This window comes from Adiantum capillus-veneris, chromosome 4 (genome assembly GCF_014529385.1).
Source record: "Adiantum capillus-veneris isolate H3 chromosome 4, ASM1452938v2, whole genome shotgun sequence".
In the NCBI taxonomy this organism is placed as follows: domain Eukaryota; kingdom Viridiplantae; phylum Streptophyta; class Polypodiopsida; order Polypodiales; family Pteridaceae; genus Adiantum; species Adiantum capillus-veneris.
Genome location: NC_140934.1, coordinates 177,858,220 through 177,873,245, shown reverse-complemented (window position 1 = coordinate 177,873,245; position 15,026 = coordinate 177,858,220). Strand labels below are relative to the sequence as shown.

General features: G+C 43.3%; 1 protein-coding gene across 1 annotated transcript; it reads left to right on the top strand.

Moving 5' to 3' along the window:
- The first annotated feature begins 586 nt into the window (after positions 1–586).
- LOC147460411 (alpha-galactosidase-like) lies at positions 587–14,216 on the top strand. The gene is made up of 7 exons (XM_086510015.1): positions 587–652; positions 826–909; positions 13,418–13,482; positions 13,568–13,650; positions 13,719–13,816; positions 13,966–14,008; positions 14,109–14,216. Exons 1-7 carry the CDS (start codon positions 597–599, stop codon positions 14,214–14,216), a joined length of 537 nt encoding a protein of 178 aa, XP_086366141.1. The 5' UTR covers positions 587–596.
- The last annotated feature ends 810 nt before the right edge of the window (positions 14,217–15,026 follow it).

The window sequence follows — 15,026 nt, the reverse complement described above, 5'->3', positions numbered from 1 at the left end:
TATATATGACTTACAATGAATAGCCTGTTTGAAGGGAAATTTTCAAGCTCGGGTGTCGACTTTCCCATCAGGCATAAAAGCCATAGCCGACTATGTGTACGCCAAAGGCCTAAAGCTAGGCATATTTGGATGCAGGGTACATCCATCAACAACCTCGATATTATGCGCCTCGTTGTCTATGAAGCCTTCTGGTTCTTGTCAAATCTAGCTCATGAATTATTTGAATTTTCTCTGCTTTGATGACATCGTAGGTACCAAACATGTCAAGGGTAGCCTGGCTCGCTGGGCTACGAGTATGAGGATGCTGCAACTTTGCTGCCTGGGTATTATGATATGCTGCTACAATAATTTAATTATATGTCGTAATTCCCTCATTTGTGCTTGTTCAGATGGCCTTCTACCATTGCCTATATTTATAGAAGTTAGAATTTTGAACACAGGGTGTGGATTATCTCAAATACGACAATTGACACAATGATGGATCCAAGCCAGAAGTGAGGTAACATTTCAGTGCCCTCCCTCCCTATAAACCAAATTATAATTAGCTCCTACTAATATATGATCGTCCTATTTTGGGGCCATCCAAATACCCGGTGATGAGCAAAGCGCTCTTGAGCACCAACCACCCCATTTTCTACTCTCTTTGCGAATGGTATGCTAACACTGTTTTTAATTAAAAAGTATTAGACAAATTCCCACTATAACTCCCACACTACACGTTGCAATCTTGCCACACAGCTACATGTTGCGATCTTCCCACATGGAATTTGTTGTGAGCACTAAATGACGTCTAATGCTTGCTTTTGCTTGAATGAGAGCGATCAGGGGACAAGACGATCCAGCGACCTGGGCCTCCAGCGTGGGGAATAGCTGGCGAACAACCGGTGATATCACTGACAATCGGTCAAGGTAGGTACAACCACCAGCCAGCTCCTTTAAATCGGTTAATATATTTGTGATATTAGTAGGACTTTTGTTCTTGAACTGGTAAATATTGTAGTCCCGCAAAACAAGAACAAATGGGAAATAATCATCTAGGGCATAAGGAGACTCAGCTCTAAGGCTTTATATACACTAGAGATGACTAGTCGTAGAGACGGGGCCATGTGGTTGCATCCTTGTTGGTGCACATTGCTTGGGAAACAAAACAAATCAGATTTCTTTTAAGACCCTCCAAGTCCTTAAGTGTCTTGTGTCCAACTATGGTTAGGCTCTTGCAGCATAGGAAACTTGAATACTCCATGCATGTTGTAGGTTCTATGCACTATTACATAATATGACAGTAGAGAATTACACACTCTCTTTCTCTCATCCTCTGATGAAGTCCATTGTGATGTTTCACCTATTTATTTCACAGAAAGGCAATGACATTTGATTTTCTATTACGTTTTTTTTTTGCAATACTCACATATTGTGAGTTAGATTAGATAGCTCACGAAAAAGAAGTCGTTGAAACTGAGCTAAGGCATCCTGCCAACCAAGTCACACCTACTATGAGTCCATATTGACTGGATTTTTACAAGGAATCCACTAACCGCATTGGCATCCAAATCGACGGCCCTTAGCAAGGGTGCCACCTCCTATATTTCGTGCATTGGGAGTAGCCTCCCTCCCTCTTCTACTTTGAGAAGTCTTTGGTGGCCGGCTTGAGTACCTTCCTATTGTTAGGAATGGGATCCTGCTAGCTAGGGTGGATGAAAGAGAAACATAGTGCAAGTGTGTGAGTGTGTGTGTAAGCAAGATTATCACTCAAGTGAATTAGGTTCCAAGATAGAATTAGCTTGGACTCATAAACACAATCTTGAGTATTCGCACAAGCTCAGGATAGACAAGCATGTAGTGCAAAATAAGTTATGTTTATTCATTCATGAAATGAGCTTTAGGTAGCTCTACAGCCTTGCTCCACAGCATGTGGGATAATTCCACTCTTCTCTCCTTGACTCACACTTTAGGGCAAAGCTCACATTTTACAATCCTCCCCTTGAGTTTTGGACTATGACAAAGTACTAAAGATGCAATATCCACACAGGATGAGTTGGTATCCACATAGGATGGTAATATCCACACAGGCTGACAAAATCCACACAGGTTGATAATATCCGCATAGGAAAAGAGTCCTCCCCTGCAAGTAGAGAGTCTGCATCTTCAAAATGCGTCTTCATAAAAGACAATATTGTTCTCGCCTTCGTCTTCTTTGTCTTCTACCATGTGAGCTGACCCTTTCATGGGTCTCTTCCCTTCGCAGCTTTTGTTGTTGCTTCTACTACTATTGCTTTCTCCACTACTACTACCTCCATTTGAGTAGCATCAAGAAAGAGGGGTCCCTTATTACCGCATTTGTTGCAAGGTTTGTTTGTGTAGCAGTCTTTCGCTACGTGTCCCATTCTTTCACATTCATAACATTTTCTTCAGGTTGATGATGTCGATGAGGAATATCTTCCCCTTGGGGATGTTGTGATAAAAGCCCCTCTTGAGAGGTTAATGAACCTTTTTTCTTTCTTTCTCTTCTGCTTCGATTGAGTTGATGATATCTTGGAAAGGTGGAGCCGGGTTCTTTTTCTTCAAGAATTGTGACCAAGTGGTCATAAGAAGGTGGAAGTGCACTTAGTAGTATGGCCACTTTGTCGTCTTCTGGTACTTCGACTTGGATGTAAGTGAGTTGCGTGACAATGCTCTTAAACCTATTTACTAGGCTAGCAATGTCCTCCCCTTTAGTCATAATGATTTTGTAAAGTTTTCTTTTGAGACTAACTTTACTTCTTTTGGCCCTGGCTCCAGAATTACTTTCTAGGACATGCCAGGCATCATGTGCATGCTTACATTCGTATGTGAAATGCACATAATTGTCATGCAAGGAGGTGATGATGCTTCCTAACGCTTGTTTATCTTTGGCCAAATTATGTGCACTTGCTATATGAGTGTAATTTCCCTGGTGTGCACTCCATCGAGTTCGGCTTTTTGCTCGAAGGAAGTGATGATGACATACCATAAACATTTTTTCATTGGGTAATCTCTCAAATTTTTTGCCAGGTGTGGAACCCTTCCCTGTTGAATTTTTCTATTCCCTTGTCCCCCATTTGTGCTAATAGAGGGGTCTTAGCTTAGGAGAATCTCCTAGCCAACGTCTACCTCTTTACACGAGCACAAATAGCCCTTGAAAAATTTTCATTGGCAAGTTTTTGTGCTTGGTTGCAATGGTTTTAGAGTTTACTTGGAGAGAGAGAGAGCGAGAGAGAGAGAGAGAGAGAGAGAGAGAGAGAGAGAGAGAGAGATTCCTATAATTTTGTGAAGCTCCTCTTCATATAGTGAAGTCACTCTTCACAAAAAAATGTCTTCTTTGATTGCTTTGATATCTAGCCAAGCTGATGTGGAGTGATCCCCTTTTGAGTGCTGAGTGCTAGATTGATGGCCGCCTTTGAAATCTCATGTTGAGGCTTTGAAATTTATTTGAGATTTGAGACCTTGGCTAGGTGCTCAAGGGGGAGAAAGTAGTGTGAAAATGACATCTTTTATTTATATTGAAAGATCTGTACCGGGATACTCTTTAAATGCTCAAGATATGCTTTGAATACCCAAAACGGTCAAATTTGGAGCCGTTTTGACCGTCAAATGCTCCGCTAATTAGCAAGCTAACCAATTCCTTACACAGCCCTTTTTGAGGCCCTTTTGGCACTAATGTTGTACAACACCTTTAATCTTTTGCCTAATTATGTACCAACTAGTGCAACAGTGCCGCCTTCGGCGGCGGCACCACCTCTGACAGTGCTATGTGGACTTTCACCATTTATAGAGTTCCGTATCGACGCAGAATAGCATATTTGAGTTTCTTTTTCCCCTCTTTATTCGTCTGTTGCTCCATTGATGATGAAGCTACATAACAATGCCTTGATTCCTCCTTCTCCTCCTGGTTTTTGAAGTCGATCTTGCTCTGTGTTTTCCTGGCTCCAAGCCCAAGTTGCCCCTATCAGCAGATCACTTTTGCAGCACAGGGGGAGGGGGAAGGACAGTGATAGTCATCTCTCTCTCTCTCTCTCTCTCTCTCTCTCTCTCTCTCTCTCTCCACATACACTACTTGAGTGCTCAGCTTTTGACCACATTAGGTCCTCTTTTCCCCATATATTCAGCCATGAGCTCTCCCTACATACCTTCCTCTCCCAACCACAATGTGGACTCTCTATTGTGACGCTCATTTCAACCATTTTTGAGCATCGAGAGTCACTTATGACCTCCACTCACACCACGTGACATGTTCATTTGGTCCCATAGGTCATATTTGACCTCCGAGGATGATAATAGAGCTCTCTCTCTCTCTCTCTCTCTTGCGTGTTGTGTGTTGTGTGTATCCCTATATGGTTGAGCTACAAAGCTCACTGTTGTCGAAGCAAGCAGCTTGCGACACATGGTGCCGGGGGGAGGGGGGTGTGGAATTCCTTCCCCCTTTATATATTGTATAGAGTATAGATAAGGGTTGAAGGTTTTTACACTAAATCTCAAAATTTGTAGGTGGGATTATATCAAGCCTTAGTATTTTTTGCTCTGGTCCCACCATCAATAGAGCTCAGTATCGATGCAAAGCAGTGCATCTAAGCTTCCCTTTCCCCCTCTCTTTATTCACCTACTACTCCATTGATGATGAAGCTACATAACAATGCCTCGCTTCCTTCTCCTCCTGGGTTTTGAAGCCGAGCTTACTCTATGTTTTCCTAGCTGCAAGCCTAAGTCGCCACAGTTAGCAAATTGTTTTCGCCACGTGGGGGTAGGAGAATTGGTTGACAGTAGTGGGAGACACCTCTCTCTCTCTCTCTCTCTCTCTCTCTCTCTCTCTCTCTCTCTGACCCGTGCGCCATTTTGAAGTTTTCCATTTGCTTCTTTTTACTCATCAATTCCTCTCATGTGCATACCCTTTGTTGCTTCCCCTATCAAACTCCACCCTGCCATTGCATCCTCTCTTCTACAACCCAAGTATATATTCAATGTACATTATTAAATCCATTTCTTCTTCCATTATTTAAACCCTCAATTCTTGTATATTTGTCTCTATCCTCATTCTTGCCTCTAGAATTCTCTCACAACATAGGGTAAAGGGGTCAAATAGGGATCGGGTTCCTGAATTGGGATCCGTCCACCCCCATATTGAATAAGGTTTCACACCACTTGTAGTATAGCATCTCCCAATGATAGCGTGGTTAGAGGTGTGGTGATTAAACTGTGGCCGCTAGATTGTGGATTCATGTTTGTCCTAAATACCCCCTGATATGTCACTGCTGGACCCACAAAATTCTGTAGCATTTACGGCGCTCATTTTACTGCCAATATAGCTGTTGCGCTCACCATTCATTTGTGCCATTTCAAGCTCGAAAGAGTGCTCTACCCTCTCTGGAATTGGTCACAAAGCTTACGTGTTTCAAAATTGGAGGTTTTACCCTACATACATGGGATTTGACATGCAACGCCTCTCGTTTTCTCTCTCTTCTTCTTCTTCTCTCTCTCTCTCCCCTCACACACACACACACACACACACATAGTTCTTCTACTTTCTTATGAAACTGGCGATAGAAAGTGTGCCCAATGCATAAAAAACACATTAATAAGGATTCACCAACTCTGATATGATCGAAATCTGGAGCGCTCTGTGTCCCGCTGGGGTATGCGATAGTGGGTCAGTGCGCAATGCGGAGAGAGAGAGAGAGAGACGCTGACTACTGAGAGTTTATTCGGTTGAAGGGCAGCACAGCAAGCCTTGCATAGAAGCAGACCATGGATATGAATGTGTCACAAGATAATAGGAGAGAGAGACGGCGCATGCAAGATGGAGAGATCTGACTGTGGAGGAGAAATAGACATTTCGTTGCATTGACCCTGTGTGATGAGCGCCGCTTGCACACTGGTCGTACCCTCAGCCGCAACGGCATGGCCGCCCTAGCGTGATTCAATACACTGCAGGCCCTCTTGAAAACTTTAACCTCCCTCCCTACATATGCTACACAAAATTGAAACCAGGTGATCGTAGCCACCCATTGTCTTCTTCAACCTCCATCTACAGAACCTTCTTGGGATGTGCCACCGCATCATGCACAATCCCTGCTGACAGAAAGGAGGAAGAACACACATGACCCATGCTTTGTGGCCCTGCATGTAGCTCTTGTCAGTCCCCCCCCAAATCACAGATCATCCCGTCTGAGATCCATCATGATTGCCTACACCTCGCAGCCTCCTCTGCAGAAGCTCTTGATGCGGAGCTCCCTTTTAGAGCTTTGCATAGAGGCACTATCAAACACGCTCAGCAGGCCCCGCCCCCCTTCTGCTTCTGTGAGTCATAAATGCTTGCGCATTGATCGAGATTCCCCAGCTTATGCAGATGCCTCGTGGCATTTCTCCTTGGTTCTCAAGATCTCCCTGCGGCACTTGGACCTCTCCCTGGATTCATCCCTCAATTGTGAGCACACCCCACCTAGCAGTCCAACAAAAAACCCCACCCACATGTGCCCTCTTTGAAGAAGCTTCCTGCGTCCTCCAGACAGAGCTACTCCAAAGCTAGCAACGACCCAGCATGTGCTATCCTCTCCCAACTTGAGCTGGAGGAATCCAATACCCTCTGCTCCAGGCATCAGCTCCCCATTTCACAACTGTCCTTGCAACGTACACGCCTCGCTGCTCCACATGCAGCACAGGCTCCTGTAGGCCTCACCTTGCCTGGCGGAGAGGAGCTGAGTGAGGCTTGTGTAGCTCGCAAATCCTGCTGATTTTCCATCTCGGCTCTCGCCTTGCCCAGTAACCAATAGCTCGCTAGCAGTAGGTAACGATCCAACAGGAGTGGGATAGCTCTAGGTTGTATATCTAGAGTGTTATCCAAGTATCCCTCGAGCGAGACGTTATGAAAATAGCCGTTTGAACCCGTTTCAACAATCCGCTAAAGCATTTCAAGAGGAGTGCCGTGACTCTGAAACAGCCTAGCAGTAACGCTCACTCGTCGGAAGCAGGAGCTACAACCACGTGTCAGGGTTGGGGATCGGAATGGAAGGGTGAGGATACCTTCCATGGTCGTTGCTGCCTAGGTTCTCCCTTCCGAGGAGCCCACACTCTGCGTAGGGACACGCCCACCACTTTTGGGTCCCATCTCAATGCGCATTGCCCCATAGAGCCCTAATGCAGCCCTGCTTTCAACTGGAAGAGCTTGCAGACATCTTGATGGAGCTTTGTGCACTCCCTCACAACCCTAAAGTTGGGCCGTACAATGCACTTTCCTATTTATAAGAGGGACATTGATTTCTCATCCTCTTATGTGCTAGGGTTAAAACCTACTTCCATCCTATGTGAACTACCTCTAATGATGCTACTCTCACACACTCTTGTGGAAAGCATCCCTATACTTTGTACATGACTTCCCATTTTCCACTTGCATGCCACTACCTCTCACCTAAGAGTTCCACCTCCTATGCCATCTACCTTGACATGTGCCTTGATGCTACACATGATATCCTACCTCTCATGGTGCTATATAAGTACACACTTGTACTTGCTTATGTTGCCTATCAGATTGGGATGTTAATCTGATGTCCTAATTATGAATGCAACTAAAGCTTATCCGCCTTAGTTGATCCTTACAAGTGGTATCAACGATATTGCAAGTCTCATTTTAATTATTATTACCATTATCATTTATTGTAAATATTTCTCTTTGAGGTGTTTATTTTTAGAGATAAGCTACCTGTGTCTTTTTTGCATGCATGTTATATGTAAATGCCATGCCCCATGTGTTTGGCATGTAATCATGATATTTAATAAGATTAAAGGTCTCTTGACCTTATAGCACTCATTTTTTTCTTGTTTTTCTTGTTCGTCACCTGTCTCCAAGCTTCAATGAGTGCTATCATTCCCTTGAGGTCTTGTTATGATTGATTACAAGCTTGGTGTTGTTTACACTTGCCTAACTGCTTCACTTGCCTTTGCTTCAATTGTGCAATAGATTTGACTGCCTTAAAATCCCACAAGGCCACATGTATGGCGACATTATCAACACCTTCCATCTTGCTCGTCACCTCTCATTCAACATACAAAGCTTGCATCTCACGGGCTCTCAACGAGAAGCTCTTGGTATCTTTTGTATCAATCAGTGTTGCCAATTTTCTGGTGCTAGAGGGAGGGTGATGTTGTTTTACAAGTCCCCTAATTGGCGTGACCTACTGATCTACCAACCTAATTCTCTCGAGCACTTACGTGTGATTTTGTCTATTGATTGCCTTGCATCCACTTGTTGTAGAGCCTTGTTATGCTGCCTTCCATGTTGATCTTGCCATTACTTACTGTGCTACCTGTGGCTTGCCACATGTTGCATTATCAGATGTAGATTTTTTAAGTAGCATAGAGATTTATTAATTTCTCTTATTTAAGCTCCCATTCCCATGAATTGGTTACATATTCAAGGCTTATTGGAAGGTCTTCATTTATTTAAAGGACTTAGTGGAAGGCTCAAACAAAGGCATAACATCAAAGTAGAAATTTTACTCGGAGGAAGAAGAAGAAGTGCTGAATTTATGAAAAGGACTAAGCTGAAAAGGATAACCGATAAAGAAGAAGTACTAAGGAGGAAGAAGATTAGAAGAAGCTTCTCATCTAGGAAAGGATGTTATCATTAACACGACAATAAAGCAAATTTTCTTGTAGTCTTTATATTTGTAGACAATTGACAAGGAGGATTACATTACGCTAAGGATGAATAATGAATCCCTACACACCGAAACTACCCTTTGCATGATATATCTAAATGTGAGCAAAATATGATGTATCTAGTTAAGGAAGCTTTGTATGAACCATGACCTATTAAATCCATTGAAATCTAAGCATGACGTGTAAAATGAAAATAAGTTTAAGGTGGTTCTTGTTAGGGTTAAACCTACTTCCATCTTATGTGAACTACCTCTATGATACTACTTTCACACACACTAGTGGAAAGAATCTCTACACTTTGCATGACTACCCATTTGCCACCCACATGCCATTACCTCTCACTTAAAAGTGCCGCCTTCTATGCCATCTACCTTGACATGTCGCTTGATCCTACACACGATATCCTACCTCTCATGGTGCTATATAAGAGCACACCCACATGCCATTACCGGCCTCTCACTTAAAAGTGCCACCTTTTATGCCATCTACCTTGACATGTCGCTTGATCCTACACATGATATCCTACCTCTCATGGTGCTATATAAGAGCACACACCATTGTACATATCATATTTTTTCCAACCTATCTAGTTTTAGCATTGCTTTGTACTTATGCTTGTCTACATTGCCTATCAGATTAGTGTCTTAATTTGACCTAATTATGAATGCACCTGTAAGCAAGCGTGACTTTTCACCTTATTTGTTGATGGAAGGGAAAGGCATTTTGAGCTTTAATTTGTTTCCTTCAGTTCTAAACGATTATGAGTTGTGAAACTCAAGAAAAACTTATATGACTTGAGTGGTTAATCTTGTAATTCCTTTGACTTTGATGTTTATGATTGATATGACTTTTATTTTATGAGTAGATGTTCACATGTTCTAAAAGAAAACCGGAAGTACATTTCCACTGCTAGGATTTTATGTTCCAGTTTCCTTGAAAAAATTACGTTCAACAAATTTTACTCCCTCTTTCTTTGAAATTCAACCAGTTCTCCCTTTTTTGTACGGGTAGGGTTTGTTTTTTTGGGGTGGGTGTGAGAGAGAGAGAGAGAGAGTGTGTGTGAGTGAGTGAGAGAGAAAAAATATGTTTTACTATAAATATAACGTCTTATAGTTTTATTTTCATTTTTGTTTTCTCTCTATAATGCAAAAGGTTGACCATTCCTTTCAATTTGAGTTTTTAGTCTACTATTGCAAGGTGAGTGGAGGGATCCACCTTTCAAACCTCGCCTTTTCTCGTCACTATATGGCACGGTTCTATGCCAGAGGGGATCTAGGGCCCAAGTTTGGGGGCGTGAGGCAGCTTTAATCTCAATCGTCGGATCACGCAGTGAACTGGGGGTGAATTAGGGGTGAACTCGGGGCAAAAATGGCGCCCCAAGTTCACTCCTAGTTCACACCCCCTAGTTCACCCCTAGTTCACCTGCCTCGCGGGGTGTGGGTCGAACTTGGAACGTCTCGGTTGTCACACAAATGGTCTACCACCACGCTAGCGCACGTCGATGTCCATGTTGGCATGACACATGATCACACCCTAGTTTAGGCGCCCCTAGTTCACCCTCAGTTCACCCACCCCTAGCTTATCCGCCCCTAGTTCACCGTTAGTTCACCCTCAGTTAACCCCTAGTTCACCCATCCCTAGTTCACCCCTAGTTCACTTTGTGATCCGACGACGGAGATTAAAGCCGCCTCGCGCCCCCAAATTTGGGCCCTAGATCCCCTCTGGCCTAGAACCGTGCCATATAGTGACGAGGGTTCACCCCCCCCTAGTTCACCCCTAGTTCACCTGCCTTGCGGGGTGTGGGTCGAACCTAGAACGTCTCGGTTGCCACACGAATGCTCTACCACCACACTAGCGCGCGTCGATGTCCATGTTGGCATGACACATGATCACACCCTAGTTTAGGCGCCCCTAGTTCACCCTCAGTTCACCCACCCCTAGCTTATCCGCCTCTAGTTCACCATTAGTTCACCCTCAATTCACACTAATTCACTTTGTGATACGACGACGAAGATTAAAGCCGCCTCGCGCCCCCAAATTTGGACCCTAGATCCCCTCTGGCCTAGAACCGTGCCATATAGTGACGAGGGTTCACCCCCCCCTAGTTCACCCCTAGTTCACCTGCCTCGCGGGGTGTGGGTCGAACATGGAACGTCTCGGTTGCCACACGAATGCTCTACCACCACACTAGCACGCGTCGATGTCCATGTTGGCATGACACATGATCACACCCTAGTTTAGGCGCCCCTAGTTCACCCTCAGTTCACCCACCCCTAGCTTATCCGCCCCTAGTTCACCGTTAGTTCACCCTCAGTTCACCCCTAGTTCACTTTGTGATCCGACGACGGAGATTAAAGCCGCCTCGCGCCCCCAAATTTGGGCCCTAGATCCCCTCTGGCCTAGAACCGTGCCATATAGTGACGAGGCCTTTCCTTTAGTACATGCGTTCAATTGATATTTTCAACAAAAAAAAAAAAAATAATAGCAATTTTGACGCTATGTGAGTGTATCTACTAACATAATATGGCGGAGGACGTGATCTTTTACACGTGTCACCTTCTACGAGATGAAAGCTATAAGCCAAAAGTGGGGGAGCGCAAAAGAGAGAGAGAGAGAGAGAGAGAGAGAGAGAGAGAGAGAGAGAGAGAGAGAGAGAGAGAGAGAGAGAGAGAGAGAGAGAGAGAGAGCTCAAAGGGGGAGCGAAGGAGAGAGAGAGGCGGCTGGCCGTACTCGTTATATTAAAATTGGAGATAAAAAACGTACATCATTGCCTCATGCCAGGTCAGCCATGGCCATGAGGGACAACCAACATGTATAACTACCATTATAGGTCTGGCTAATAAGCGAGCCACCCTATCACCAGAGAGAATTTAAGACTAATCTGGACACTTACTTTTTCTTTTCTTCTTCCTTTTGGACAAATTGTAATTTCTATGCGACTTAGAGATGCTCATCAGATGGCTAAGGAGATCGACCTATTATCTAGAAGGGTCATCACTTGTATCAACAAGCTCTAGGGTTTCACATGCGGAAAGGGCCTCATGCGAGGATTCATAGATAATCCTCTTCTCCTCTTGCTTTTCTGCACTAACTAGACCAACATCCTCAATGACTATATCCTCCTTTGTCACCTACTTTCTCCGTAGGTATGCAAGTAGTTTCCACCAAATGCAGCTTGGGATCTCTATCAATTGGCTTCCACGTGGTTTTGACCACTGGTATATTGATGACCTTTGCCATAGGATAGTTCCTAGTAGAATCTCCAATCTTGGAGCATTCATAGCATGCTATGGTAGGGAATGAAGAAAAATCCAGCTCTTGTTGAAAGACTCCAAAGCTTTCCATGTTCAGATCCAGAAAATTTGGAATGGGTCTAGGGTAGAGGCTCCAGTAAAAAATAAAGGTCCTGTTTAAGGACCAATCCCCCCCCCCCCATTACTTTTATAGTAGTCGAGACCAGTTGAAGTACACAACTCAACCAAAACTGGTTGGCTTAATGGAGAGGTGTTACGTAGGCGCATGTTCAATTCTTGTTGACATGCGCATCTCTAATTACCCCCCTGAGGGTCTGCTTATTCACCCTGTCTTTGTTACAAAGCTTTTCGAGTTTCCTGTCGTGTTTGAGCTGTGGAGCACCATTCGTGATGTGGTCTTTTGCTACTTTGGCACATGGCCCAACATAGATGCAATTGACTAAATGTGCTCATGCACCCAAAGTAGGAGTCTTTTACTTATAACCCACTTAGAACACGAGTGCATAATCTCCTCATCTAGGTAGAACTCCAATGTCCATGGCCTATGCAAAGGAGGACGCACCCCATACCCCACCTCTTATGATCGGATCTTAGATAGCCTACTCAGAGGCACACACAACCACATAAAGCCATTACTAGCACTGGAAAATGTTGTACTTCATTCATTCTATTGAATACAATAACAGAGAATGGATCCAAAGCATGAGCTCTAAAAATGGATTCGGGTGCGGTTGAAAACAACAAATTGGACTTTGTCTTTGTCTCTGAGTTTCTCTTGCAAAATTTCTTTTTTTTTTAAACCCCCTCGTATAATGTAATCATGTAAATATTTGAAATGAAAAATCCCCTCTTGGCAAGCTCACGGGCTACACTTACACATCTTTCGGTGGAATGTAGAGATGCTTTTTCTTCTTTTTTTGGTGAGAGAGAGAGAGAGAGAGAGAGAGAGAGAGAGAGAGAGATTTGTTGGGCGGGGGGGGGGGGGGGGGGGGGCGCTTAAGTCAAAGCAGTCTTTGAACTAGAATAATGCCAATATGCTAAAAAAACATATTTGGCCAAGAAGGTGCGGAAAAGGTGTTGGGTGTATGATCGTTACACAAGAACATGAGCTAATCTTTCAAAATAAGTGTGATCCTTTGGACACAAATGATGTTCTAGAAATGTGTGGCTGGCTGTGTAAAAAAAACTAAAACTGCAAGCTTTGCATGTAAGTGTATTCAAGGAGACGCGTCCCCCTTTGACGTATTTTTTTTGGAGAACCCTGTGCAAAGGATATGCCAGAGCAGTTTGTAACCTTCTATGTTTAATACAATTCAAGCTCAACTGAGCACTTTTATATTTTTAAAAAAGGAACATGACAATAGAACAATATGGTTGGCTCCTTCAATCTTGAATTCAACTCCTTTTGACAAAAGAAGTGCACTATCTTAGGAAGTGCACTATCTTAGGAAGGTGTTGGGAGCTCCTTACATGAGTTTTGTTTTGGTGTCACATAGTATGACTTCTCGTGCAGACTCAAATGACAAGTGGGCAGCCTATGCACAGCCTGGTGGATGGAATGGCACTTTTTTTCACTTGTCATTTTTATGTTGGTGCTTGATGTAAAGGGCCTTCTGCAAAAAGATCCTTGCCTTGGTATTATGTAGATCCAGATATGTTAGAGATTGGCAATGGAGGCATGAGCACAGAAGAGTATCACTCACACTTCAGCATTTGGGTCCTCATGAAGGTGAGAATCCCTTTCTCTTTGGATTAGAGCTACATCTATGTGTAATTGTTGTCTGTTTCATTGTGAAGGCTCCCTTGCTTATTGGATGTGATGTTAGAAACATTGGGAAGGACACTCTAGATATTCTTAGCAACACGGAAGTTATTGCACTCAATCAAGATTCTCTCTCTCTCTCTCTCTCTCTCTCTCTCTCTCTCTCTCTCTCTCTCTCTCTCTCTCTCTCTCTCTCTCTCTCTCATGTGTGTGTGTGTGTGCGTGCATGCATATATGTGTTTTTGCACACAGACACACACAAACACAACACCTTTTTTAAAAAAACCTTTCTAGTAAAAAGATAAATCAAAGTGGCAACTTAGAGGTAAATAAATGAAATTCTCTTATCTAGTTCAGAAAAAGGATCTTTCTTTCTTGTCTTCATAAAATCATAAAATTAAATGTTTCTTTTATGTGTTATGTAGATATGGGCAGGATCTCTATCGGGGAAGAGGGTGGCGGTGGTCTTGTGGAACAAAGGTAGTTCAACATCTCTTATAATTGTTCAATGGACAGACATAGGCCTTTCTTAGCAGGTAAAGTGCTCTCTCTCTCTCTCTCGTGTTCTCATACCTTGTCATAAGGATGAGTCATCACCTTTTATTCATCTACTAAGATTCTTGTGTGAATAGCAAACTAATCATGATTTATTCTATCAAGGGATCTGATTTGGAGCTAGTATTGTATCTTGGTCTCATGCATTTTAATCTATCTAGCAAATTGTTTGATTGTTGTCAAGTAGTCTCCCTAGCTTGCTGGTTAGCATAACCTTAAAACATGGTTACATCAGTCAACCAAATTGGATAATCATTTTGAAAGTCCCTTTCTCTGATGCAATATACTTCTAACCATAAATGAAGTATTTTATTAGAAGATCCCTCTATTTTGTTTCAGGTTGCCATTATCTTAATATAGCCCCTTCTTCTTAGGTCTATATTCTAGAGAATCTCTATGCGCACGCGTTCGTGTGAGTGGATGCATGTTGCACACGTGTGTGTATCTTAAATTTGTAGATATTTAAGTGCTCTTCGTGTCTCCACCACGAGCCATATATTATGTGGCATGTCCTTGCCTTTCCACACTTGTATGTTGGCATTGCCTACATTGCAAGAGAACCATTCTTTGGGTGGGTTATCATTTTTGAAGGTTCCAAGCCGGGGCATGCTCCTCTCCTATGTCTTCACCTCTCTTCAAATTTTCTCCTGTTTTTTGATTGGTTTATTTGTGTAAAATATCATGTTTTGATGTTCAAGAGGGACGTTGGAACATGGAATGAGCTTTAAACGCTTGGAATGAAGTGGACATGTGAGGAATTGTAGAGAAAAGGGGGTTGTCTACCCTCC

What these genes read in the sequence shown, in the direction of transcription:
- LOC147460411 (XM_086510015.1), top strand. Translation starts at nt 597, where the DNA reads ATGAGCAAAGCGCTCTTGAGCACCAACCACCCCATTTTCTACTCTCTT. An exon ending in TTCTACTCTCTTTGCGAATG is followed by an intron (nt 653 to 825) that starts GTATGCTAACAC and finishes GAGAGCGATCAG; the next exon opens with GGGACAAGACGATCCAGCGA. An exon ending in ATCACTGACAATCGGTCAAG is followed by an intron (nt 910 to 13,417) that starts GTAGGTACAACC and finishes GGTGTCACATAG; the next exon opens with TATGACTTCTCGTGCAGACT.